Below are 26555 nucleotides of genomic sequence, written 5' to 3' on the forward strand. Positions count from 1 at the left end.
CTTTGAATTTTTATATTGTGCTTGCGACTGAGACTTATAAGGAAGAAACAAGAACCGATGTTTTCTTTATAACCATTCAAAGGGCCCTGTCTTTGTAGTTTGCTTAGGGCCTAACGTTGGAACGACCCTGGTTATTGGTTTGGTGGAGCATTCTTTCCATACCACAACTCGGTTATCGGTTTCGGTAGAGCTTCATAACCGAACCGACTTTGCACACCCCTACGTACTATTGATACACAATTGATAATATTATTTAATGCGCAAAACACTAGAACACAAAGCATTTTGAACACTAGAACACTATTTTGAGTGTAAATGTTTATGGAGTTGCATGAGCCATCAAGTGTATAGCTGGCCCATGGCTCAATCCGTAAAGAGTCAAGACTCACTCATAGGGACCCTTTTGGATTCTTTCTTTTTATCACTTGAAAGTTATTGCATGCGCTATCAAAATCAACTGTTTTTTTCACTAATCCTTCCAAAGCTATGATCCATCTATTGACCTACACTCACGGACTCTTATTTAGTTTGTGTTCCAACTATTTCAAATGCACGTTCACGGATCTTAATCCATTCAAAGGGCGGGGCGGACCCACTACTAGGCAACCGGGAAATCACCACAAAATTTTTCGAAAAGTGCTTGCTAGACTGTATGTTGTGAGCACCGCAACACCATGCCGCGTGCGCCAGCAAAGAGTCAGCCGCGAGTGTCGTAGCGGGTGAATTTGTGATCGTTGGCTTTGGATTTCTCAAATATAGCCTTTGGGCTTTTTTTAAAAAAAAAATCGAAATATATTTTAGTGAATGAAAATTGTAATGATTTTTTTAAGTAAAATGAGAATTTTATATGCATGAATAGAATGAGTTTTTTTTTTTTTTTTTATAATAATTCATCTATACCTTAATTTGATTATACGAGTATTGACACTGTACCGAACCGTGACGGTTTCGCGCGAACATCGTTACCAATATCCATAATACCAGAACCAACATTCGTTTTATGGTTTTCGATTGATGTGAAATAAATGTCGATATCCTTTCGAGAATATCACGACTTTATTTTAAATTTTTTAGTTTTCTCTTTAAACTGCTATAACGAGTGTTGACACCAATACAAACTCAACCTATGCTAATTGAGTTCCCGCCGCATATATAGCGCGGGAACACACACTAGTTTACCCAAACACTCTAGTTTTTTCATCACTTTTCACGATTAAAAGATGGTGGAATTTGTCTTATATAGGATTAGGCCCAAAATCATTGTGTGGTGTTCAGCCCATGAGAGGATATAAATCCACCTTGCCCTATTTATGAGGGCCCATCATTGATTATACTTTTGTAATTATTTAAAAAGATCTTGTGAAGCACTACGAAATCTATGTATAGTTAATGCATCACTATTGAGACGTATGTGTTGATAAGAATTCAATGAACGTATGAATTGGACAAGTCATATTCAGATGATAGTAACATATCCTAAATTAAATAGTTACTTTTATATAGGAATAATAACATTATAATTCGGTCAATTACATTCATGATCAAACATTGGATATTTAAAACCTAAATAGATTCCAATCTAGGAACTTCAAATCAAATAAAGTCTGAAATCACTCTTCAAAACTGAGTATCGAATGTAATGCCTTGGAAATTGATTAAGGGTTTTAGAGGGTATGGCGAAGATGTAGAGGAAAAGAGGAGACATTGTGGCGACGATGTGGTTGTAGGGGTGTTGTAGCAAGATTTGAGAGGCCAAGGTGTAAAGTATGTGTTTCTCTTTGAGAGATAAGAGTGTGGTATTAAGGTGTGGAGAGAGAGAATGGTTATACTGATGAGAATATATGGTCATTGTTGTGGTGAGGTGGTTATGTTAGAGAGTAAGAAGAGTTGATTTGAATTCAATTTATTAATTAGAGATGTTTATTAGTGTTATGACAACAAGAATTCGAGTAAGTCGGTAAGACCATCTATTATGAAGGTCACGGATGTGTTCCTCAGATAAGTTGAACATCCACCACTGACGCCCACATTGGGTTGTGTTGTCTATGGTTGTTTGAGAGGAAAGTGTTTTGAGATGAAGAACATGGGCAGACAGGGTGGGTGGGTGGATCGGGGTTGGATAAATAAATATACAAAGACTTATTTGTTTATTATTTACTTAATGCATAAATATTTGTTATATTATTTATTTTTATTTACGTAATATTTAATCATAATTTATTAAATAAACTAAATAAAAAGTATAAAATAAACAGTTTATTATAATAAATATAAAAGTAGTAATGATGTGAAAATGAAATGATGTTTGTGAAGGAGGAGGGATTGTTTGGGAAATGGATATTTTCAAAGATCATATATATGCACATTAATAGTTGGGCACTTGGGCACATTTGTGATAAAATGCATTGTAGATGCACTAAAACTAATAACTAGAATTCGGAGGTTAAGTTATTCTATAAAGGTTTCTAATTGTAAGAAGTGTAAGAAGATTTTATAGAGTGACAAGTGTCCAAGAACCTAAACCCACTACACCATCACCCAAAACCTAAACACCCACCCCACCACCACCCAAAAACCCAAACCCCCCCCCCCTCCAAAAAAATAATAAAAAAAAAACCTAAACACCCACCCCCACCCCCTTCCCCTTGGCAAAAAAAAAAAAAATGGGGTGGGTGATAGGGGGTTAGGTTTTTGGGTGGTGTTGGGTGTTTAGGGTTTTTTTTTTTTTGTGAAGTGAATTTATTTTTAGGAGCCTTTGTATACTTCTTATTTTTAGCAGCATTTGTATTTGATCCTAATCCTTGAATTCGGTTATCAGTTATACAATTTACTTTAGTCGGTTTAACCAAACCAAATAAAGTCTGCTACCCACTAGGCCACTTTTATGTTTTATATAATTATGAGTAATGTGTTGGCCCAAATAATTTGTTTCTAACACTCCAAGCCCAGTTGGGTATGATATAGATTTTAGCCCAGTAAATTCACTGGTAAAATCCATTTTCCCGTACCGTTTCCATTTTAATTAAAGAGTTAATTACTGTTTTCGTCCCTGTGGTTTGTCAAAAATTACTATTTCAGTCCATTAGTTTAAAAATTGTGATTTCAGTCCCTGTGGTTTCACTTCCGTAACCATTTCAGTCCACCTCGTAACCATTTCAGTCCCTGTACTTACAGAATAAATGGATTGAAATGGTTACAAAACTGAAACCACAGGGACTGAAATGGCTACGAAAGTGAAACCACAGGGACTGAAATCGCAATTTTTAAAGTAATGGACTAAAATAGTGATTTTTGACAAACCACAGGGACGAAAACAGTAATTAACTCTTAATTAAAACTAGGTTTTGTTACCGGCCCGCGTTGCGGTGGTGCCTTACACGACGTAATAAGTTATAGAGTACAATTTCCGAAATAAATTTACGTTGAAATGTAGAGTAATCCGAATTCATATCATTGAATGAAAATATATTATATTTGACCCGACTTGTTACCAAACAAAATTTATGTTGAAACGTAGACTAACATAAACGTATATAAAATAAACATGCGGCATGATAAAGTATAGACTACAATTGTTCAGACTTGTTTCTAAACTAAATTTACGTCGAAACGTATAGTAACTCAAACTTATAGCGTCAAATAAAAACGTATTATATTTGATCCGATTTGAGTTTGACGATGGCAAGAAAAACATGTTTACGTTTTCTTGTGATTAAAGTTGAGGTTAATTAGTTGTTCGTTGTACTGATTATATGTTTTCTTGTGATTAAAGTTGAGATTAATTAGTTGTTCATTGTACTGATTAGACAATCGAAATTAAGAATAAAAAAAGAAGAATTTAAAAAGGGGGTTTTCAAAGGAAAACAATTCATAAAGGCATTATCCAATCAACGTGTACAAATTCTAAAGTAAAATGTATAGTAGGCAAATGAAAAGAGGGACTAAATGTGCTGCAAATAAACAAATCATCATCATATCATACTGAGTATATCCCACCAATAGCAAAGCTAAGGTAAGGTCTGAGGAGGGTGAGACAGTCTTACCTCTACAGGATAGAGAGGCTGCTTCCAATGAGACCCCCGGCTCGATTGTAGTTTTGCATCAAGCCTTGGACATAAGGCACATAACACTCAGCAATTGAGACAAACGCCGATTAGTGCATGTACTCCCTTGTCTTTCGGCTATCAACGCCACCACATGATGCATGATTAACCATCTCCCTCTTTTAACGTTATTTTCACGAAATTAGTAAAATAACGTTAAAATTAGTGCACTTTCACTTTTGCCCCCCGAACGCCCACACATATATACATTATATGAGCATACCACATGCTGCAAATAAACAAATGTATGGTTAAAAGTAATGCAAAAAGAAGGGACTAATTTAGCAAATATCACCGACATTACTTTTTAAGATAGATAGAATAACACACTATTTGTCCAACACTTCAACTTATCTTGCAGTTTATACGATCAAGTTCAAGAACAAAGATCCATGCTACATTATAACTAAACATTAGTTTATCAATCACATGCTTAAAGCACATGTGGTTGTAGATCCTAGTCTAGGACCTGTAAGACCAATCGGTCAAGCACCTTTAATGGGGTGTCGTGTAGGCACACTGGGGGGTCGATCAATGTCGCATAACATTTGTAACAAATGGGAAGTCTACCGATATGTTTTTGTATATACTTTCTTAGTGTGAGGTTCATTGGGGAACACTTAAAAAGTGAGGAACAGCGGGGAACCGACTCAAACGAACTCCGATTGGACTCATTTCAGTTGCGTTGGAACCGGCTCGTCGAACCCTAACTAGGATCTTTTAACCCTGAACCCTAAATCATAACCCCTAAACCCTAAATATATTAGGGTTTGGATTTTAGGGTTTTTCTTTAGGGTTTAGCTTTAGGGTTTAGCTTTAGGGTTTAGATTTAGTGTTTAGGGTTTAGCTTTAGGGTTTAGGGTTTAGCTTTAGGGTTTAGCTTTAGGGTTTAGCTTAGGGTTTAGCCTTTAGGGTTTAGTTTTTAGGGTTTATAGTTTAGATTGTACGGTTTATCTTAGGTTTTAGCCTTATTTTTTTAGCTTTAGGGTTTAGAGTTTAGGAGTTAGGATTTAGGGTTTAGGGTTAAAAGATCTTAGTTAGGGTTCGACGAGCCGGTTCCAACGCCGCTGGAATGAGTCAAATCGGAGTTCGTTTGAGCCGGTTCCCCGCTGTTCCCCAATTTTTAAGTGTTCCCCAATGAACCTTCCCCTACTTTCTTAATTACTAACAAGTGATATTATATACCAAGGTATGGGGACGCCCCAAATGGAGGTCTTTGCATAAACGGTTTCGATCAAAAAAAAAAAAATGTACAAACAGAAGGCCTTAAGAGGGAAAGTGGCCTGCAACGCCCACTGATCCTTCAAAGTAAGTTACTTTGAAGGCGGCTAGAGTGATGAAAAGCTTTCCAAGTTATGTACCTTGTTTAATAAGATTGGTTAAAGTAGTTATGATCAGTGGCGAAGCTTGAGATTTTCGACGGGGGGTCGAAAACGCATATACCCAAAAATTTCTATAAAACCGGGGGGTAAAAAACGTATATACCTAAAAATTTCTATACAAAAACTACATATTCTCCACTACTGAGCGAAAAGTTCAGGGGGTCGGCCGCCCCCTCCCGCCCCCACTAAGCTACGCCAATGGTTATGATAGATACATTGTTGTGTCCCTTGTTTTTGTATAACTATATTTGTTTGAACTTGTAATGAAAATGGTCGATTTACATTTTTTTAAGATTGCTAATCTTGTTCGATTTTGTAAAAATCATAGGAGAGGTATGCCTAGTATTTTTAGCAGACATATGTTGTCGAGTCCAAAGCTACATTTATTGACGACGACCCACAACTATAGGAACAGTGTGCTAGAGGCCAAAAGATTGGCTGCCTCTTTGGTTTTGGGACCATTCATGATACTCATTATGCCATGATTGATGTCCCGACATTTATAGTACCGAGTGATCTTGTACTCCCGACCCTTTTACGAAGGTATGTTTCTTATAAATGGTCATTAAGTTTATTCGCCAACAAAGTACTAATCATGAGGATAGGATCTTATTTGTAGGTTATTTCCTTGGAAGAAAAACTGAGGATGGTGCTAGAGAAGCAACATGTGCATAAGGAGGAGAATCGGAGATGTAGCCTCAACTCATGGATGAATGGTTGCTTGTCGTAGCCATCGACAATAGGCCAGTTTAGTTGCAAGATTGGCTGAGAATAGGGGTGTTCATCGAATCGAATATCGAATTTTCGAATTATTCGAATCGAATTGTTCGAATAATTTTTATTTTTCCTTGAATTCGTATTCGATTCGAATTCGATTAAAACCTACCGAATTCGATTCGAATTCGTATTCGAATAAAAAACCCAATTCGTATTCGATTCGTATTCGCTTAAAAATTCGAATTCGAATCGAATTCGAATAAATTCGATTTAATTCAGATTCTTTAAAAACATGTAAAAAACTTTCAAAATGAAACATAAATTTTAAAGCAGTCATAAAGCACGATATCACATTAAAAGGTTTCAAATAAAGTACCACAAGTCTAAAATTCAAAACGAGAAGTCGGGAATAACCACTGCACATTACAAGTTAATATTTTTACGCTTAGAAATCTATTGATAGATTTGTTACTTAGGTTTTAGTTATGGGCCATGTAGTGGGTTTTATAATGGGTAATTTTAATACTTGGAAAATTTTGAAAATAATTTATAGTATAGCCTAATAAAAGTTATATATGTATTATATATAAAAATAATAAATAAAAATATATAATTTTTATTCGAATTTCGAATCGAATCGAATTTAAACGAATTTCGAATTTTTTGAATTCGAAACGAATTCTGCACACCCCTAACTGAGAAGGACTAGTTCTGTAAACATTTTTATGCTTTTAGACATAAGTACTCATTATTATGAGTGACAGTTCTAGTTAGATAGGTTTTTACTGTATGAATAAATTTTATATATAAGTACAATTTAGGCATAAGTACTTGTTATGACTGTCAATTCTAGCTAGATAGGTTTTTACTATATGAATATATTTTGTATACAAGTACAAATTTAGTTTAAGGGAAACTATTGTATAATTGTAAATAAAATTTATTTACAAGATATTGTGTATGTATTTATCGTTTATACTAAAAACAATTATTACCTACGACTACGAACTAGTGAAGACGTGTCAATGAACACTCCATCATTCAGTCATTGTTGATAAGGTCATCAATAATTTGTCGCTAAAAATTTCATTATTGGTGATCTGACAGCGAAGTGGTCATCGGTGATCCGTCAGAGATACGTCACTCAAGTCTTTACCCATAATTTAGCAATGACCCGTCCGTCGGAGTCACAGAAATCCACCTACAAACTGAATATGGTCAGTATCTTCACCAACGATTTAGCGATGAATTTTATATTATTTGTAATTATGAAAACTTTAAACTAATAAATTATCACATAAAAATAGCTTAAGTATTGCTCTCCATTGATGTTCTTTGTTTATTATAAGGCTTAAAAGTATCAATTGTTATTCAACCCTTTTCCATTGTAATTAATAAACATATATCAAGTATTGTTCACTTCTTACCTGTTTCATCATACAAATAGTTTTTTATTTATTTATGAGTAAACTGCCATTTTGGTCCCTGAGGTTTGGTTACTTTTGCCACTTTAGTCCAAAACTCAAACCTTTTGCATCTGGGTCCCTGTGGTTTCGGTTTTATTGCCATTTTGGTCCAAAAATGAAATCAGGTCATACTTGTCTTATAAAATCCTGCAATTTTGTCATTTTCCTCAGGGGCAAATCAGGTCATATTTGTCTTATAAAATATGATATTTATTTATAAAAAAGAAATGATCATTTTGCCCCTGCGGAAAATGACAAAATAACAGGATTTTATAAGACAAATATGACCTGATTTCATTTTTGGACCAAAATGGCAATAAAACTGAAACCACAGGGACTCAGATGCAAAAAGTTTTAGTTTTGGACTAAAGTGGCAAAAGTGATCAAACCACAGGGACCAAAATGGCAGCTTACTCTTTATTTATTTATTTATTCATTTTTGCAGACATTCTCTAATACATATAATGGCAATGCAAAGGGAAATTGAATAATGCAATCTTGAGTGCTACTACTGTACAACAACAATAAGCTATAGCTACAACAACAATGGAGTTCCTTATCTCTCTCTCTCTCTCTCTATATATATATATATATATATACACCAATGCGCGCAGGTGCATATTATTATTCCTAAGTATCCCATGATAATACAAGTGTCGCCTTCTTCTCCTTCAAATATCATTTACAGAAGCTTATTATTCCTAGACTTGTGTTTGTTACAGCTTCTGTTTATGTGGACATGTGCATTTCGCATGATGTTCTGTAAGTGTCTGAAAAATGTTTCAAAAACAAAATATAATTAGCGATCATTGCAAACGAAAGAATTAACTATGCGGGGCGTGTTCAATAAAGATCCACTTTTAAGTAGAGAACTGTAAGAATCGTATTACACACTTGTACGTAGTACTTCGCTGATTAAACTGGAAAGAATAATTATGTTTTACTAGCTAAAGAGAAACAAGTGTTTACAGGGTTCTTAGTAGGGGCAGGGGCGGACCTACCTTAGGGGAAGGGGTAACCTCCGCTACTGCTTGGCGCTCTGGCGGTAGTGTAACTTTTGGAAAAATTTGTTTTTTTTTTACATTTTTTTGATTTCGTTACCGCTATGAAGATTTTCTAGATCCGCCACTGAGTAGGGGCGTAAGCGAGCCAAGCCGTAAGTGATCTACTCGAGATCGGCTCGCTAAAAGTTTGAATCGAGTTGAGCTTAAATAGTTAAATGAGCTCCATCTCAATCTCAAGCCGAAATAATAAGCTTGTTTAATAAACAAGCTCGAGCCTGAGCTTCGCGTATTGAGCTCGAGCTGGTAGTGCGCATAATCAAGCCTATTAGTTATATAATTTTTATGTAATATATTAAATATATATTTCTATAACGATTACTATATATAAAATCATGATGAAAATAACAATGAAATATTATGTTATATGTAAATTTTATATTTAAAAATATAGAGAAAATTACGAAAATTGTCCTTGAGGTTTGGACACTTTTGCCAGATCCATCCAACATACCCCTCATTTAACGTTAGTTTTTAACGGTGTTAGAGAAATGGATGGATCTGACAACTTTTGTGAAACCTGAGTGGTCTAGTTGAGAAAAAAAAAACACTTTTTGGATGGATCAGAAAAAACTACCCTAATCTCGAGGATGATTTTAGCAGTTTACTCAAAAATATATAAAAAATAATAAATAACAAATGAGTACATATTAACTAATAAATAATAATCGAGTTGGCCCGGGCTTGAAAAACTACTCACAAACCGAGCCCAAGTTTTAAGTAATCGAGCTCGAAACAAGCCAAGCTCAAGCTCTCATAAGTTAAACGAGCCGAGCTCAAGCCTGGTGGAGCTTAGGCTCGGCTTGGCTTGTTTTATTCATATGTCTTACCTCAGCTTCTTTCTGAAGTTCTTTTATATATTCAACTGCCAAATCCAACATGTCTGCTGTGTTTGTTTGCTGCAAGTATCACATTTGCAGGCCTTAATTATTGACATATATAATAATATAATATTTAATTTTATTTTTTTTTTATATAACTTTGATCTTACCTTGTCCATATTTGGGACAAGATCTTGTAGCTTCCTCATTCTTTCACTAATTCGGGTTCGTCTTACCTAAAAATATTAAAAAAAACAAAAACAAATATTCACTTGTAAATTCACAACATATACTTCATAACAAACATTTTATATATTTAGAGTAAAGTACACCGATGGTCCCTGTGATTTACAAGAATATTGGGTTTGGTCCCTAGCTTTCCAAAAGGACACAGATGGTCCCTGTGGTTCACCAGAATTTTGGATTTGGTCCCTAGCTTTCCAAAAGTACACGGATGGACCCTGTGGTTTGCACTTTCTACATGGACCATCCATGTACTTTTGGAAAAGTTGGGGACTTAATGCGTTACAAAGTGCAAATCACAGGGACCATATGTGTACTTTTGGAAAAATAGGGACTAAATCCAAGATTTTGGTAAACCACAGGGACCATCCGTGTACTCATATATTTATAACACGATAAATTCCTGAAAGATTTGGGATGCAATAACAAGTTGTCCCGCCAACCTGTTTGACCCATTTAGATAAACGTGTTACACGGATCGTGCCCAGTTTAATTGGTTAAGCATGCACGGACCGGTGTTGACTTTTTCAACTGAACTCGACACAAAAGACCGACTCATTTTTCTGGGCCTAAAATTTCTCATTTTGACACGAACAAATTTGACCGGTTACCCAACCCACCCCACCGACCATCTGTTCCATACTTCCGGTATATTTACGATTTTACCCTCTCGGCGATACTTCTTGGGTGAGTAGCACAACCCCTCTTTGCTCTGCTCCTTAACGGCACAGAATCTTGAAACTGCATTAATTTATCCAATTCTGTGGTACTTGCAGGCAAACTCATGTGATGAACGAGCGAAGTAGGAGCACGAATTCTCCCCACATCGTTATTCTGAGTAGAAATTTTACGGTCAGATTAACAAATTCAGTTAAAACAATCACCATTGATACAATGGGTCGTGTTCGTGGGTTGGCGGGTTCAACCTGACCCGACGCGACCGAACCCGAAAATTTTAGTTGAACCCGAACCCGAAAATTGTGTCATACATATGAATCCAAACACGACTCGAATATTCACGGGTTGACCCGAACACGACCTGTTCAACCCAGATTTTTTTTATTTTGTATTTTTTTTCCTCAAATTAATATATTAAATTTAAAATTTACCAAAAAAACAGAAATGTATGTAATACAATTACATTTATATAATAAAATCTTATGTCAATTTCTCTTTTTAATTTATAATTATGGCATAAAATACACACCCAATTTAATTTATGGCATAAAACATATTGTAAAATAAAACATATTGTAAAAGAATATAATATAATATAGAGGAAATTACTTTTTGAGTCCTTGTGTTTTAGTGGTTTTAACCATTTGAGTCCAAAAATCAAAATGTTTTAACGCCCTGAGTCCCCTAGATGCTTTTTTATAACCTTTTGAAGTCCAATTTTTTAACCTTTTGAGCCCAATTTTGTTTGTTTAACAAAATTGGGCTCAAAACGTAATAAAATGAACAAAATTGGACTCAAAACGTTATACAATGAGCGGTTAAGGACTCAGGGCGTTAAACTTTTCGATTTTGGACTCAAGTGGTTAAAATCATTAAAACACTGGGACTCAAAAAGTAATTTACTCATAATATAAATTGGACTCAAAACGTTATAGAATGAGCGGTTAGAGACTCAGGGCGTTAAACTATTTGATTTTAGACTCAGGTGGTTAAAACCACTAAAACACAGGGACTCAAAAAGTAATTTACTCATAATATAAATTGGTTAAACCGGTCAACCCGCCAACCCGACCGGGTTGACCCGAACCCGATCCCATTTAGACTAAACCCAAATCCACAAATTTCATATTAGGTTTGTGTCGTGTTTTCGGGTCGTATCAGAAATTCATACCCCTAATACAACCATCATCGATCATACCTGATATTCAGATGAATTTATACTAGATAGCTTATTCTGATCACTTTCTCCAAACTCTTTCAAGAAACTATCGGACAAAATGTCGGAATCATCCCAAGAAGTCGAACCAAAACCGCCATCATTAACCTCACCTTTCATCTCCATAACTTTAGCCTCGTTTTCAGGTATACGAGGCAGTAAACCAGAAGATAAATGCGAACCAGACGAAAAACCCGTTTCGCTCTTCATTCTCTTCGTTATATTACCACTCGCACCCGTCCGAAAATCATCCATTGATCTCATCAAAGGGTAACCTATAAATAATTAGTTTAAAAAGTTGTTATAAACTTTTCATTAAGAACAAACAAGTGGCAAGTTGTGTCGAAAAATTCAATTATATATATATATATATATATATATATATATATATATATATGATCCACTTGTAGTAATAAACTTATAAACATACCAATTGCCAAATCAAGATAACCCATATTAAAATATCAAGATAATTGCTTTTGTTGGAAAGTTAGTGAACATGTAAGCATCAGCATCATGTTAATTCTGTTACAGTACATGCACAACATAGATATTAACAAATTTAGTCTTTTTGTCCTAAAAATCCTACCGAACGTGTCAGGCCAACTTGGGCCTGACGTACGCATCCTTACCCTGCATTTCTAAAAGCGACAGTTTGTCGGGCCAACTTGGGTCTGACGTACACATGACTAGGGGTGCAAACGAGCCGAGCTACTCGAGCTCGGCTCGAAAAAAAGCTCGAACGAGCCGAGCCTAAAAAACAAGCTCGTTTTGTAAACGAGCCCGAGCCCGAGCTTCGCTTATCGAGCTCGAGCCGGCTCGCGAGCCTAAACGAGCTTTCTGTTTATATATTTTTTATTAATATATTAAACATATATTTATATAATAATAATAATTACCATTTATATAAATATAAAAAATAACTTAGTTATATGTATAATAATTATTATAATTAATATAAATTAATTAATAAATACTAAACGAGTCGAGCCCGAGCCGAGCTCGAGCTTGAAAAATTACCTTCGAGCCGAGCTCGAGCTTTAGAAATAAAGCTCGAATCGAGCCGAGCTCGAGCTTTCATATGTTAAACGAGCTCGAGCTCGACCCTGGTCGAGCTCGAGCTCGACCCTGGTCGAGCTCGGGCTCGGCTCGTTTGCACCCCTACACATGACAACAACCTTACCTTTGCTCAAAGACTCCCCCCCCCCCCCTAAATCTTACGTAATTTGTCGGGCGAACTTGAGTTTGACGTACGTACGCATCATTACCCTGCATTTCTACAAAAGACATTTTCCGCAACTCAAACTCAAGTCACATGACAACAACGTTACCGTTGCGCCGAAACTCGCCCCTAAACCTAACTTGAGGGCTCTATCAACATCAATTATCAATTATCAATTATCAAATATCAAAGTACAAGAAGAATTTTTTTTTCAAGATTTGCCACAAATAGTGTGATTCACAAGCCTAATAATTAATGTTTCCTGCTACCAAAAAGAGGACAAATATAGAGACAAAAACATCTGAGTGACAATTGATATAAAATCATACACAATTATTGGATTCTTGAAACAAAAATCCAACAGGACAGACAGAAAGTACCATTGTCAAGATCAAGGTGAGAGAAAAACCCTGCCGGTGAACTACTCTGCCGGACCAAATTACTTGTTAGATTCACAGATTCCGAACCGGGTCCGGGTCCGGGTCGGGTACTATGACCCGAATGAGACCCAAACTGATTTTGATCCTGATAAACAACCTGTTGTTGTTGTTGTTGTTGTTGTTGTTGTTGTTGTTGTTGTGAAACCGAGTAAATCCCATCTTGTTCTTGCTTTATGGAATCAATCAACCGGTTTTCAAAACCCCCAATTTGGTTCATAAGATTCGGGTCGGAGCTTGACAAACTGTAACTGGATAAAATCTGATCTGTTTCATTGGACGAGACTCTCGGGTTGAAAAACGGGTCACTATCATCATCATCTCCATATACTCCACTGTTGATTAAACTTGAGAAATATGAACTGGGTGCGGATCGGTATCGGGTTAAACCCGAATTCATGGTTGATTGACCCGATTGACCCGATTGACCCGGCTGCTGTTGCTGGTGATTGTACTGGTGGTGAAGATCTGAATCCATTAAAGAAACCCTAAAACAGTAAATATTGAACTAAATCTTCAAACTTTTATAGAAAAAAACTAAACAAAGAAGTTGACTTTAACCAATTTGAAACCATTTAAGACCATTTAAGACCATTTTAAGACAATTTGAAACAAACCCATTGTGTAAAAATAGAAATAATAACAGAAAGAGATGAAACTCATGCTAAAAATAGCAAGGAGATGAAGTCAAGGATTGATGAAATCATGAAAAGGGGTTTTGAGTTTTGAGAAATCTTGAAGTGGGTGTGGGTCGGATTGAGCGAATGAGGGGTGGGGGTGGGGGTGGGGGTGGGGGTGATGAAGAATGGTGGTCAGGTGGTGAGGAGGGTGTGTGTACAAGTGAGAGGGGAGGAGGAGAGTGGTGGATTGGCACACGCATGTGAATTGTGTTGGGAAATGGCCAAATGGGGTCAATGGTTGCTAATAATACAAATATATTTGGATATTTTACTGTTTTACCGTTAAAACATGTCCATCCAATAATATAATATTGAAATAAGAAAGTTTGATGAGTGATTTTGGAGTTACTCAAGTCTCAAGTTAGACCGGAAGGTACGGTGAGGCTCATTCCTAAGGGGATGGGTTGTTACGTAGACCGTCACGTAAGCGGAGAGAGGATGGGGCTAAAGGGAATAGACTTGGGGGTGGGGGATGAACCCCTTTATATTTATGTGTATGTATGTATGTATAGGTGTGTGTGAGGGGTGAGGCCCGGCTTGGGCGGCTGTGGGCAGACGAAGGGGACGAGCTGAGGCGGCGACGGAGCAAGGGGGTGGCAAGGCTGGGGCGACGGCAAGGGGATGGGCCTGGGGCCGTCCCCCATATCGTCCGGTCTTATCTATATAATAAGTTGGGATTATTAAAATTCAATATTTTTTTGTTTTATTCAAGGATTTAAACTTTTGTCGAGTTAATTTTGTTTTTGAGTGCTCTTTTATTTTATTCAATAGGTGAAAGGCATACCACGCAAGGCTCAATTGAGGTTTCAGTTGTGCAAAGGCTGTCAATGTGGCGCTCGTTAATTGGCTACACCATGGGCAGGTTGCACTTGAGTTGTATAGTAAGCAACGATGCAAGACATCTATATCACATGAAACTTATATATTACGCTATGAAAGCAGGCTGATTTGAGATATCTTCATTGAATATAAAATGACCCAAACCAATATAACATTTTTTCTTTCAAATGACATGTTTTGACTTGAACCCATTTCGATCCGGCATGCAGCCGACCCTTTTGCCAGGTCTAACTAACATTTATAAACATTGTAATCCACTCTTTACTTCTTAATAATCAAATCAATACTCACAATGTTTTAATAATCATATTTTCTTATTAGTGTGTTCTTTTATTGTTGTGTGGAAATACTTAATAATTTTAATGTTAAAATTATTATTAAACAAGATTTGTGAGACTCATGTAATAGATAGACCACACCGAATAAGATAACTAATAGACATGATATACAATATAAAACAAGGGGATTTATATACTAACAGAAAATGAGTACCACGTTGTAAGATTTTGCCGCCGTTGCATCGCGCATGTTTTCTACTAGTGTGTGTGTATTAGTGATACAATTTATATCAAAAAGAGTAAAATGCAATTTGCGTCCCTGTGGTATGTCCCAAACATCAACTTGAGCCCCTAAAAACTATTTTTGCATTTTGAGCCCCTGTGGTATTAATTTCATAACAGTATGAGTCCCTGTCGTCAGTCTTCCGTCAGTTTGACCGTTTGCCAGTTGTGAAAAGTCAATATACCCCCCACCCTTTACTATCTACACTTAAATGTTCACCAGTTTCATTATCATCATCAACGGTCTCGACAAAGTTCTCCCAACTCCCAATATCATCATCATCAACAGCTCTCCCAACTCCCAAGATCATCATCATCATCATCTTCATCGAAGAGATCAACAGATCATCATCATCATCTTCATCGAAGAGATCAACAGATCATCTTCATCATCTTCATCGAACATCGAACAGATCATCTTCATCTTCATCAAACAGATCAGGTTCATCTTCATCCTCATATTGGTCATTCGATGTGTTTATGTGTTTATATTGTGAAAAAACAGAGGGTTGATTCTGGGTTTGATTTTGGGTTGATTTTGGGTTACATTCGATGAAAAACAGAGGGTGAAAAACAAAGGGTGAAAAACAGAGGGTGAAAAACAGATTTTGGGTTTGATTTTGGGTTGATTCTGGGTTTGATTTTGGGTTTGATTTTGACTGTGTTTATATTGTGAAAAAAACAGAGGGTTGATTCTGGGTTTGATTCTGGGTTGATTTTGGGTTACATTCGATGAAAAACAGAGGGTGAAAAACAGATTTTGGGTTTGATTTTGGGTTGAATCTGGGTTTGATTTTGGGTTGATTTTGGGTTTGATTTTGAATGTGTTTATATTGTGAAAAACAGAGGGTGAAAAACAGAGTGTTGATTTTCGGTGAAAAACAGAGGGTTTGATTCGATGATTTGGGTTCCTCATATTGAGAACTGATCGGATCAGTTTCGGATTGAATGTGTTCCTCATTTTGATTTTTGTTTTTTGTTTGATTCGATGATAACAGTTACTTGGGTATTTTGGTTTTGATTTGATGATTTGAATGTGTTATTTGGGGGTTTGAATGTGTTTTGGTTTTGATTCTTGTGGGTTTAGGGTTTACGGTATCAAAACAGAGAGGGTTTCAATGTGGGTTTGAATGTGTTTTGGTTTTTGATTCTTGTGGGTTTAGGGTTTAGGGTATCCTCATTTGAATGTGTTTTGGTTTTGATGCTGGTTTGAATGTTTTTGTTGTATCGAATCAGTTTCGGATTGAATGTGTTCCTCGTTTGAATGTGTTTTGGTTTTGATTCTGAATTGAATGTTTTTGTTGTATCGGATCAGTTTTGGATTGAATGTGCTCCTCATTTGAATGTGTTTTGTTGTACAGAATGGCTGCGGACGTAAAGATATTACGCAAAACACCAACTACGAAGGCGAGAACACTTGACAACCTCCTAGAAGATGGCGCGGTGCACATAAGGAAGTGATTGATATGAATGAATACAACCCCAGTGGCAGATACGTAATTAGCGAGCTCTAGAATTTCATATCTACCACTTGGGTTATATTCATTCATATGAATGAATATAACCCCAGTGGCAGATATGTAATTAGCGAGCTCTCGAATTTCATATCTACCACTTGGGTTATATTCATTCATATCTGCTACATTCGAAGTGCACCCATCAGTAAAGATCCACAATTGCTTGTGGATCTTTGACGTTTTGTCTCTGTATTGTATGTTTCGGTCTTTTGTTATCGAGTCTGTAAGTTACGGTCTTTTGTTATGGAGAACTTTATTATGAATGAATATATCCCAATTGCTTGTGGATCTTTGATATATATAGGATACATTTAATTATTATATTGCATTTATTTAAAAAGAGTTAATTATTAGATTGCATTTTTTTTAAAATAAAAGAGTTAATTTAATTTGAATTATTAGATTTCTTAAGAAAAAAAGCAAAAAATGAATTTAGGGGCTCAGGTTGATATTTCACTCATACCATAGGGTCGCAAAGTGTTATTAATATATGTCAAAAGACGATCTTACCCCTGCCTCAAACAGTCAAACTGACGGCAGGGACTCAAAGTGTTATGAATTTATAAGGTCAGGGGCTCAAACATCCAAAAATTTAATTTAGGGGTTCAGGTTGATGTTTAGGACATACCACAGGGACGCAAATTGCATTTTACTCAAAAAAAAATAGTAAAAACTGGAGGATGTTCTACTTTTGCCTTTCCAGCTAATTTTATTTCCTATTATTTACGATCGTGCTGCCATATCAATATTTTAAAATATACACTCGGTGGATACAAGATTAAACGTAGCATCATCTATGGATCAACTTAAAAAAAAGTTTTATTATCCTGTTTCAATTACTTGAGTCATTGTCTACAACATGAATTGCTAATTTTTGATTATACAAGCAATCCCCGTCCATGGAACAAATGAAATAATGATCTCCAGGGATGTACAAGTTTAGGGTAGCAGGACCAGTTTTTATGGTAGTTCCGGGTACCGTGACGCTACAACGATCGTAGTCCTCTTTAATCACTGGTGTGACATCATGTAATCCGGTGTAAAAGTCAAAGAGCAGAGATTCACCAACGGTGAAGGTTTTGTTTGCAGCCCAATCGACGTAGAAATTGGGATTTTCAGGAGTAACCCAGCCAGAGTCGTCACCCACCGCATGCTCCATCGCGGAGCTACAAAATGTCATGGATGCAACTATGGCCATAAAAACAAGCATATTAAATTTGAAAGCAACCATTTTTTTATCCCTTGTGTTTTTCAGTAGCTTCGCTGCTGCCATCACTTTGTAGATGTATTTGTGGGATTTTCGTTTTGAGGAAACGTGAAGTTAAATAGTTGTGCGTTACATTATAACTTAATTTTTATATATTCTCTAATTACACCATAATTTAATAATTTTTTTTTTTGAAAGGCCAACAAATTCATTGCATAATTTAATAATATTAATTAAGTTTTAGGGGCCGTTTGGTAGCCTCTGAATGGTCATTAAGAGGCTAACTCTTAATGGAACAATTAAGAATTTTACCGATGAGAAGGTAGAAGAATGTGACATGTGATTATTTACCATTCAGAGGTTACCTGTTAACCATTCAGACTTGATGTTATCTCTTATTCATTCAGAGTTTTTAAACCATTAAGAGGTAGCATCTGAATGGTTATTAAGAGGCTACCAAACACTGTAACAAATCATTTAGTGTTCGGTTCAATTTAACTAGGTTTGACCGTTTGACTAGAAATCTGGTCGGCATTAATAACCACACCATTAACCTCGGGTGTTGTTAAATATACCCAAAAGTCAACCTTTCAGGAGAGAGAATGGTAGGTAGGAGATAGAAAAACGTTGACATTAATTACCTAAAGCATTAATTACCTAATATTTTTTTTATTTTTAATTATTAATTACAATTATTAGTTTTTAGCTTTTATATTATTTTTTAAGTGCTGGCATTAATTACCTAATATTTCTATTTTATTTTTTAGTTATTAATTACAATTATTAGTTTTTAGCTTTTATATTTCTATTTTATTTTTTAATTTTTTACTTTAAAAAATAAAGTATTTTTTATACAATCAAACTTTTATGTAATAAGTTTTCTTAATCTTTGTTATAACACACATACTTGATGAGGCTGGATGAGAGACAATGCATGGGTATTATATACACAGACTTGAAAAAAAAAAGATAAATGTCTTTATTAATTATAAAATGTATATGAAGCAACATTAGTATGTATGCGGCTGGATGAGAGACAATGCATGGGTGGTGTCTAAAATTATATACCCAACTTTATCATCGTGAAAGTGATTTTGTCGATCTAGGTGATTAATTGTTTTAAAGTTTGTACGTTTACTTTTTTATTAGAGACTAGTTATTTATTTATTTATAATGAACCTTTTTACTTTCGTGTTTATAATAAAGTGTCTTGATTTTTTATTTATTAATATTGATATTAATACTAATACTAATAATAGTATAACAAATATAAAAAAGTAACAAAAGTCTTATAAAATAAAATAATATAAAAAACATAATTATTACTTTTGACTTTAGAATAAAATAATGTATTAAAGTAATTAATCATAACAAATTTAACTTATTTGGTATATTAATCCATATATTGGGTGTATTTATCACACCACTTAACCATGATGTTGATTCTCTCCCGACCGTATTTTTAATTGAACCATAAATTACTTTGTGGATTTCTCAATTAATGTTGATTTCCTCCCGACCATATATTTATTTGAACCAAATCACTTTGTAGATTTTTGGTATTTTTTAATGGAAAATTGGTTTTTAATAAACCAACCTTTGTCCCGTTGGTAAATAATAATCTTACTTACGTAATTGGTATACAATAATTCTACCTATCAACATGTTGGTTCTTAATGAACTTCCGTTAATTATTTTTAACTGAAGTTAGTTTTTAAGTTTTATTTATTACACAAACAGTCCCTGTAGTTGTAATTTACTAGTTTTAAAGTCAAGGGCCATGTAATTAAATTTTATATATACATATGTGTACTAGTTCCATATTTATCACAAACATCACTCGAAAATCCTCCTTTTCCTCGATTTTGATTTTCGATGTAAACAACTACCATTGCCACCGCCATGGGAGTTCTCCGACGGATCAAGTAAACGACCACCAAAATTGGAATTTCAGGTATCAAACTACTCGGTTTTGGTCAGTGATTAAAAGCCCCAAACAAATTTCTATCACTCTTGAATCTTTCGACCGATTTGGGGACGGGTTCCAATCTAGGGTTCATATGGGGAATCAAAGTGTTGACAACTTAAAACTAGTAATTGTTCTTGAGGTTTTTTGTTTAATAAAATAGTTAAAACTAGTAAATTACAACTACAGGGACTGTTTGTGTAACAAATAAAACTTAAAAACTAACTTCAGTTAAAAAAAATTAACGAAAGTTCATTGAGTACCAACATGTTGATAGGTAGGATTATTGTATACCAATTACGTAGGTAAGATTATTATTTACCAACGGGACAAATGTTGGTTTATTAAAAACCAATTTTCCTTTTTTAATTGTTATACGATTATTAGTATTAATATCAATATTAATAAATAAATAATCAAGACACTTTATTATAAACATGAAAGTGAAAACGTTTATCATTAATAAATAAATAAATAATCAAGACACTTTATTATAAACATGAAAGTGAAAAAGTTCATCATAAATAAATAAATAACGAGTCTCTAATAAAAAAGTAAACATGCAAACATTAAAACAATTAATCACCTAAATCGACAAAACCACTTTCATGACGATAAAGTTGGGTATATAATTCTAGACGCCACCTATACATGGTCTCTAGGGCTGCAAATGAACCAAACGTTCGACAAACAGTTCGTGAACCATTCGACGGAAAGTACATTTGTGTTCATCTAGTTAAATGAACAAACATGAACGAAGGTCGTGTTTGTTTGTTTATGTTCGTCAACGTTCGGTAACGTGTTCGTTTGTGTTCTATAGTTTATTAGTGTTTTTAGCTTTTATATTTATTTAAATACTTCAAAATTCCGAAAAATTAAATATCTAATAAGTGTCAGTGTATTATATATTTTTTCATGAACGGTTGTTTGTGTTCGTTTGTTTCCATTTGTGTTCATGAACATTAGTTTGTGCTCATTTGTCTTCGTCAACGATCGTTTTTGTTTGTTGTCTAAAATTAACAAACAAACACAAACGAACACAAACAAGTTCATTTCCTTAACAAACGAACATGAACATAAAATCTCGTTCGATAAGTGTTCGTGAACGGTTTGCGAAGGCATATATTTCTTAACAAATGAACACGAACAAGGTCTTGTTCGTGTTCGTTCGGTTCGTTTACAGCCCTAATGGTCTCCCATCCAGCCGCAGACATGCTAATGTTGCGAAAATTCCAATAAGGCGTGATTGTAGGCACAAGGTCTTTTATTCGACCTTCTTTTAATGAAGACAACACCGAGTGAGTATGCCAACTTTTGTAACCAATTCATCAATTCTTCACAAGACTCGAATACCTATAAACGAAATTTAATTTTAAAAAAATAATAAATTATTTATACTCAGCAAAAAAAAAAATAATAATAATAAACGATCAAATGCAACAACAAAAAATATATAAACAAATCAATACTCATGGTATGTGATCTCTTACCATTTTTTTAATCTTAAAATAAACATTTTATTAATAAGTTTTTTTTGTCAAGTCTAGCATGCAACGGAATTGCAATAATAACTGGTGAATACATATGCAGAATAATTGTGTAGTGAATTCCAGATAAACGGACAAAATATAAACATATAAGTAAAAAATTATACATAAAAAATTATACAAAGTAAAAATGATTCCCTTTGAGAGAAAAGAAACTTATTTTAAAAATCACTCAAACATATATACGGTCATGTAATATTACCTTTGTTATAAACATATTATTGTTATGGTTATCAACGACAAAAATAGATTAGCTTTCTCTTCAAGTCTTGTACTCCTATATATGCCGCTATTGTATCTCATTGTAGATCACACCTCAATCAATGAAATATTATTTTCTTCTTCTACTCTTATTATTTGCTATTAGGTTAGTTTCACAACACGTTATCAGCACGAAAGTGCTCTCACCAAGACCCTAATCCCTTCCATGAAGTTATAGCAATCAAAGTTGGATAGTTGATACAAATTCATTTGTGCATGTTCAATAACACTATCTTACCAAAAGGAGGCTTAATGAAGATTCCGTTGATTCATACATCAGAACACATCCGATTTTGTTGGTAAGTTTTCAATTGAGTTTTTGTTATTATTAGTTTGGATCCCGAATAGGTTCGTATTGATTATATGTCGTTTGATTGTTTTATGAGATATTCTGGATTTATCCTCACCAAAAGTGATATATGCGTCTGAATTTCGAAACTCTTATTTTAATAATATAGTCACATATATGTTTTGAATAAAACAAAAAAATATATGATTAGTAATTAATTTCGATATACATGTATATTCTTTATCGTTTTCTAATACTATAGCTTATTAATATTTTAAAGAATTATATATAAATATTATTGCTTAGATGATATATTTTAAATGTATAAAGTATTAAATTAAATATATCGTCTCATTTTTTACCTTCATTGTTTGTTTTCACATATCATCTCTCATATATGTTAGACTTAACAATCAAAACGTTAGATTCTGTAACATGATTATTTTACACATTCAAAAAAAAATACACTATTAGCAAAACTAAAAAAAAACAAAAGCAATATAAAAAGTACAGTACGATGATGATTTATGTAACACGTAAATATTTAATTACAACTATGTAATGAAAGAAAAAACAAACTGAATTTTATTATCCGAATAATTCAGTGATCGGTTTCGTATATGTGTTCATTGAATGTATACTTCATTTAAGAGACACTGCTTTTAATAAAAATAAAGAAGTAAAGAATAAATTGAAATTCAATTAACGGGGTTGTGAGAATTTTACAACTAGTTAAAATTGCCCAGTTGAAAAAGTTAATTATAGGCTATATGAATGTTTGTTTATTTATTATTATTATTATTATTATTATTATTATTATTATTATTATTATTATTATTATCTACAAAGGAACTCGTTTTAAAATAGTTAGTGTTCTCAAATGCTAGTGAAGATTAACACATCATATCATATGGTTATTTTCATTAGTGAGTTAATTATTTCTAATTGTTATTTAGTATAGGTTTAATTATTATTTGTACTAAATATGATTGTAAATGCACTCCACCTTATATGTTTATAATTGTTGGTGCATATTTGTGACAACAGCTTAGATTTGGTCTTTGGATATCTTGTAATTAGTTAAACAACAGACAGTTAGCGGGTTTAGCTTTGTAATAGTTGAATAATAGAGTTTGGGCTAAACAAAACCCACATTGGGTTATGGGGGACGAATTGAGCCTAGCCCATGTAGTAAACCCTAGCCTAATGTTGCAACCTTGTGTTATATAAACAAGGCTTTGCATTATGGTTTAGGTTAATCAGCCAAAACAGTTTTAGAGTGAGAATTCGTGAGAGCATTTAGGCTTGGACAAAATTTGAGAGAGAGTTAGGGTTTTGATTGATTGTAATTCGTGAGATTGATAATCAATAGAAACCCGGTTTGATTGGAATTGTTGTTTCTGTTCTTCTACTTGTTTCTGTGATATTCTGATCAAGAGGATTCCACACTCTTGATTGGATTGACAATTCTGTGAAAGATCCATACATCAAGGGGACCTACAATTGGTATCAAAGCATTAGGCTCTTGAAGAAGCTCGGTTCAGAATTGGTGGCTGCAGAAACCGGAAGAATTTCGAAAATTTTGAAAGTGAAAAATTAGGGTTTTCGAATTTATTGAGTTTTGATATATTTCTGCGAATTTGTGGCTGTTTTGATCTTACCGTGTTCTTAGTTTTGCTGATTTGCAGGTTTTCGGGACAGTTTTTGCTGATTTTTGAAGAATTTTTGCAGGACAGATTTGAAGATTCGAATACTGTTCTTCGTGTTCTTCATAATTTTTGAAAATTTGTGCTGATTAGGGTTGTTTAATTTTGCAGGAAGCTGTTAGAAGGATCTGGAATATCTTCAGAAATTTCGAACAGATTGAGTTTCCAAAATTTTCTAGCAAAATTAACAATTCCGCTGACAAATCAGAGGAATTATCTGATCCAGCATATTTACCAGCGAAATTGTGACCTAGCAACTCGGTGACCGGTGAAATTAAATCCAAATGCGACTTTGGTAACCGTTATAATTGTCCTCAGCGACATTATTACGGTGATCGGTGAAGTTACTAGACGTCGTGCTAGCGAAATTATTTACGAGCGAATTTGATCAGCTAGCATAATTAACTAGCGAAATTAAGGTAGCTTAATTAACCAGCGAATTTGATCAGCTAGCATATTTATTCCAGCGAATTTAAAAACAAGCATAATTATAATTCCTCTACGAGCATAATTATAACTACTCTATCAGCATATTTAACTTGGTTTACCAGCATAATTAGCGTGACACAGCGAAATTAAGTTGGTTTGCCAGCAAAATTAAAAGGTGGAGTATTTATTTAGATACGTATAGAGGATTTAACGTTTTTGAAAATAGAAAGTGATCTGTAGCTCATCTGCCGAAACCGTTTGCACCGTTGAACTCGGTTGATTTTTAGGACAAAAAAAGACACTGCAAAATCCCGAGTTCGGTTTTCGATATTATATATTATTGGATTCGTCTTTTCGAGACGATTCTAAAGGTGTAATTTGGTAACCACTGTTTTCGGAGATATTTTGTACGGTTTTACCAGTCTATTGCGTTTAAAATGTCGAACATGACGAATTTGAATGCACCTAAGATGATGAAGGTGGAGAATTATCTTACATGGAAGGACAGCTTCCAATCCTTCATTGAATATCAGGATGGACGCATGTGGATCTGTATTGTAGATGGGTACACAAACCCAACACACGATTTTGAGGGCAGACCACGTAGAACAGACTATGTGAACATGCAAGAGGATGATAAAAAGATGTATAAGGCTGAAAAGAGAGCCTTAGCTGCTATCAAGATGTCCTTACCTGATGGCATCAAGCATATCTTTAGTAAGTACACTAATTCAAAGGATATGTGGGATGCATTACAAAAGCGATATCAGGGAAATGAGAGTGCCACTCAGGCATTCATGGCAGAGATAGTGCCGGTTGATGAGGCTGAAACTAGTGTGAATGATGCTGAAGCTGAAGTGAAAAATGCTGAAGCAAAAGTGGATGCTGAAGTAGAGAAAGAGAGTGAAGTTGAACAGGTTATTGCTGATCAAACTACAGAAGTTCATGGGGAAGAGGTACAATCTAATTCTGTGTGTTTAAGATGTCGTGAATTACAGGGTGAGGTTGACAGGTTGTTAACACAAAACCAAAGTCTGGTAAGCGAGATGTCTAGCATAAAAGAGTCAAACTTTTTTGCTAAAAGAAACGAATTGTTATACTTGAAGAAGATAAAGGGTTATGAAAGTGAAATTGAAGCTTTAACATGCAAACTAAATGAAAAACTTCAAGTAATAGATTTAGCTCATGACATGATGAGTGAGAAAACAAAAGAGATTTCTGAAAAATGCAAAGAGTTGTCGGATGCACAACTCAAAATTGTTGAACTTGAAAAGAAATTAAGTCAATTCAGAGATTCGTCTTTTGTAATGAAACACATGATGGGTGGGTTAAAGAAGAGTAATGACAAGACCAGTGTGGGATTCCAGGGCTTTAATGAAGTCCCACCTCCTCTTAGTCATGACTATTCATTCCTGTCTGATGAAGATGAGCTAACAGACTTTATGTCAACTGCACCAAGTAGTTTCGCATCCACATCAAGTCAAAGTAAGGGGACCTACAATTGGTATCAGAGCACTGTGGTGAGGCTGAAACTACAATTGTCAGGTGGGGAAATTTGTGCAAAAACAACCTCCTCAAACTTAATGAAGTCAAAGACTTAATGAAGTCCCACCTCCTCACTTTGACTTAATGTGGACGCGAAATTTGTCTAACCCCTCACTGTAAGTCATACGTGTCATAATTGCACTGAACTACAATTGGCATCCACATCAATTGATTTTGCAGATGTTGTGGTAGAAGAGAAGAAGAGTGTTGAGAAGAAGGAGACAGAAGTTTCAAAGTGCATGAATGGTGTGAATGAACTTACAACAGAGGTGAAGGTAACATCAGAACCTGTAAGTCATACGTGTCATAATTGCACTGAACTACAAGGTAAAGTTAACAATCTATCGGAGCAAAACAAAATTTTGTTAGCTGAATTGGAAAAATTGAAAGAGTCAAATGTTCTTTTGATTAAACGAGAGTCAAATTCTTTAAACACACTCGAGTCAAATGAACAGGAAATCAGCAGTGGATGACCTTTGTCTTTAACTCCTCAACTTTTACAAAAAGATGCATACTTAGCCCCTATACATTTATCTCCTTTCAATTTTCATATATTACAATTCTAATCTCTTTACTTTTACTTTTTAACCCCTATACTTTTAGTTCTTTCAATTCACACTCTCAAACTAGCTAACTTAAGCATTCACATTTAACTTTTGGTA

General features: G+C 34.6%; 2 protein-coding genes across 2 annotated transcripts; both read right to left on the bottom strand.

Annotated features, from left to right (window-relative positions):
- Window positions 1-8130: 8130 nt before the first annotated feature.
- Window positions 8131-14254, bottom strand: LOC110927114 (transcription factor bHLH130). Its single transcript, XM_022170716.2, has 6 exons — window positions 13290-14254; window positions 11670-11962; window positions 10460-10627; window positions 9721-9786; window positions 9560-9628; window positions 8131-8438 (listed from the first exon to the last, which is right to left on the bottom strand). The coding sequence occupies exons 1-6, from the start codon at window positions 13822-13824 to the stop codon at window positions 8385-8387; spliced, it is 1185 nt and encodes a 394-aa protein (XP_022026408.1). The 5' UTR covers window positions 13825-14254; the 3' UTR covers window positions 8131-8384.
- Window positions 14255-17775: 3521 nt separating this feature from the next.
- LOC110900381 (umecyanin) lies at window positions 17776-18216 on the bottom strand. The gene has a single exon (XM_022147264.1). It carries the CDS (start codon window positions 18214-18216, stop codon window positions 17776-17778), a length of 441 nt encoding a protein of 146 aa, XP_022002956.1.
- Between the last annotated feature and the right edge of the window lie 8339 nt (window positions 18217-26555).

This window comes from Helianthus annuus, chromosome 2, assembly GCF_002127325.2.
Source record: "Helianthus annuus cultivar XRQ/B chromosome 2, HanXRQr2.0-SUNRISE, whole genome shotgun sequence".
In the NCBI taxonomy this organism is placed as follows: domain Eukaryota; kingdom Viridiplantae; phylum Streptophyta; class Magnoliopsida; order Asterales; family Asteraceae; genus Helianthus; species Helianthus annuus.

What these genes read in the sequence shown, in the direction of transcription:
- LOC110927114 (XM_022170716.2), bottom strand. Translation starts at nt 13,824, where the DNA reads ATGGATTCAGATCTTCACCACCAGTACAATCACCAGCAACAGCAGCCG. An exon ending in TCACCTTGATCTTGACAATG is followed by an intron (nt 11,963 to 13,289) that starts GTACTTTCTGTC and finishes AATTATTTATAG; the next exon opens with GTTACCCTTTGATGAGATCA. An exon ending in TTGTCCCAAATATGGACAAG is followed by an intron (nt 9,629 to 9,720) that starts GTAAGATCAAAG and finishes TGATACTTGCAG; the next exon opens with CAAACAAACACAGCAGACAT.
- LOC110900381 (XM_022147264.1), bottom strand. Translation starts at nt 18,216, where the DNA reads ATGGCAGCAGCGAAGCTACTGAAAAACACAAGGGATAAAAAAATGGTT.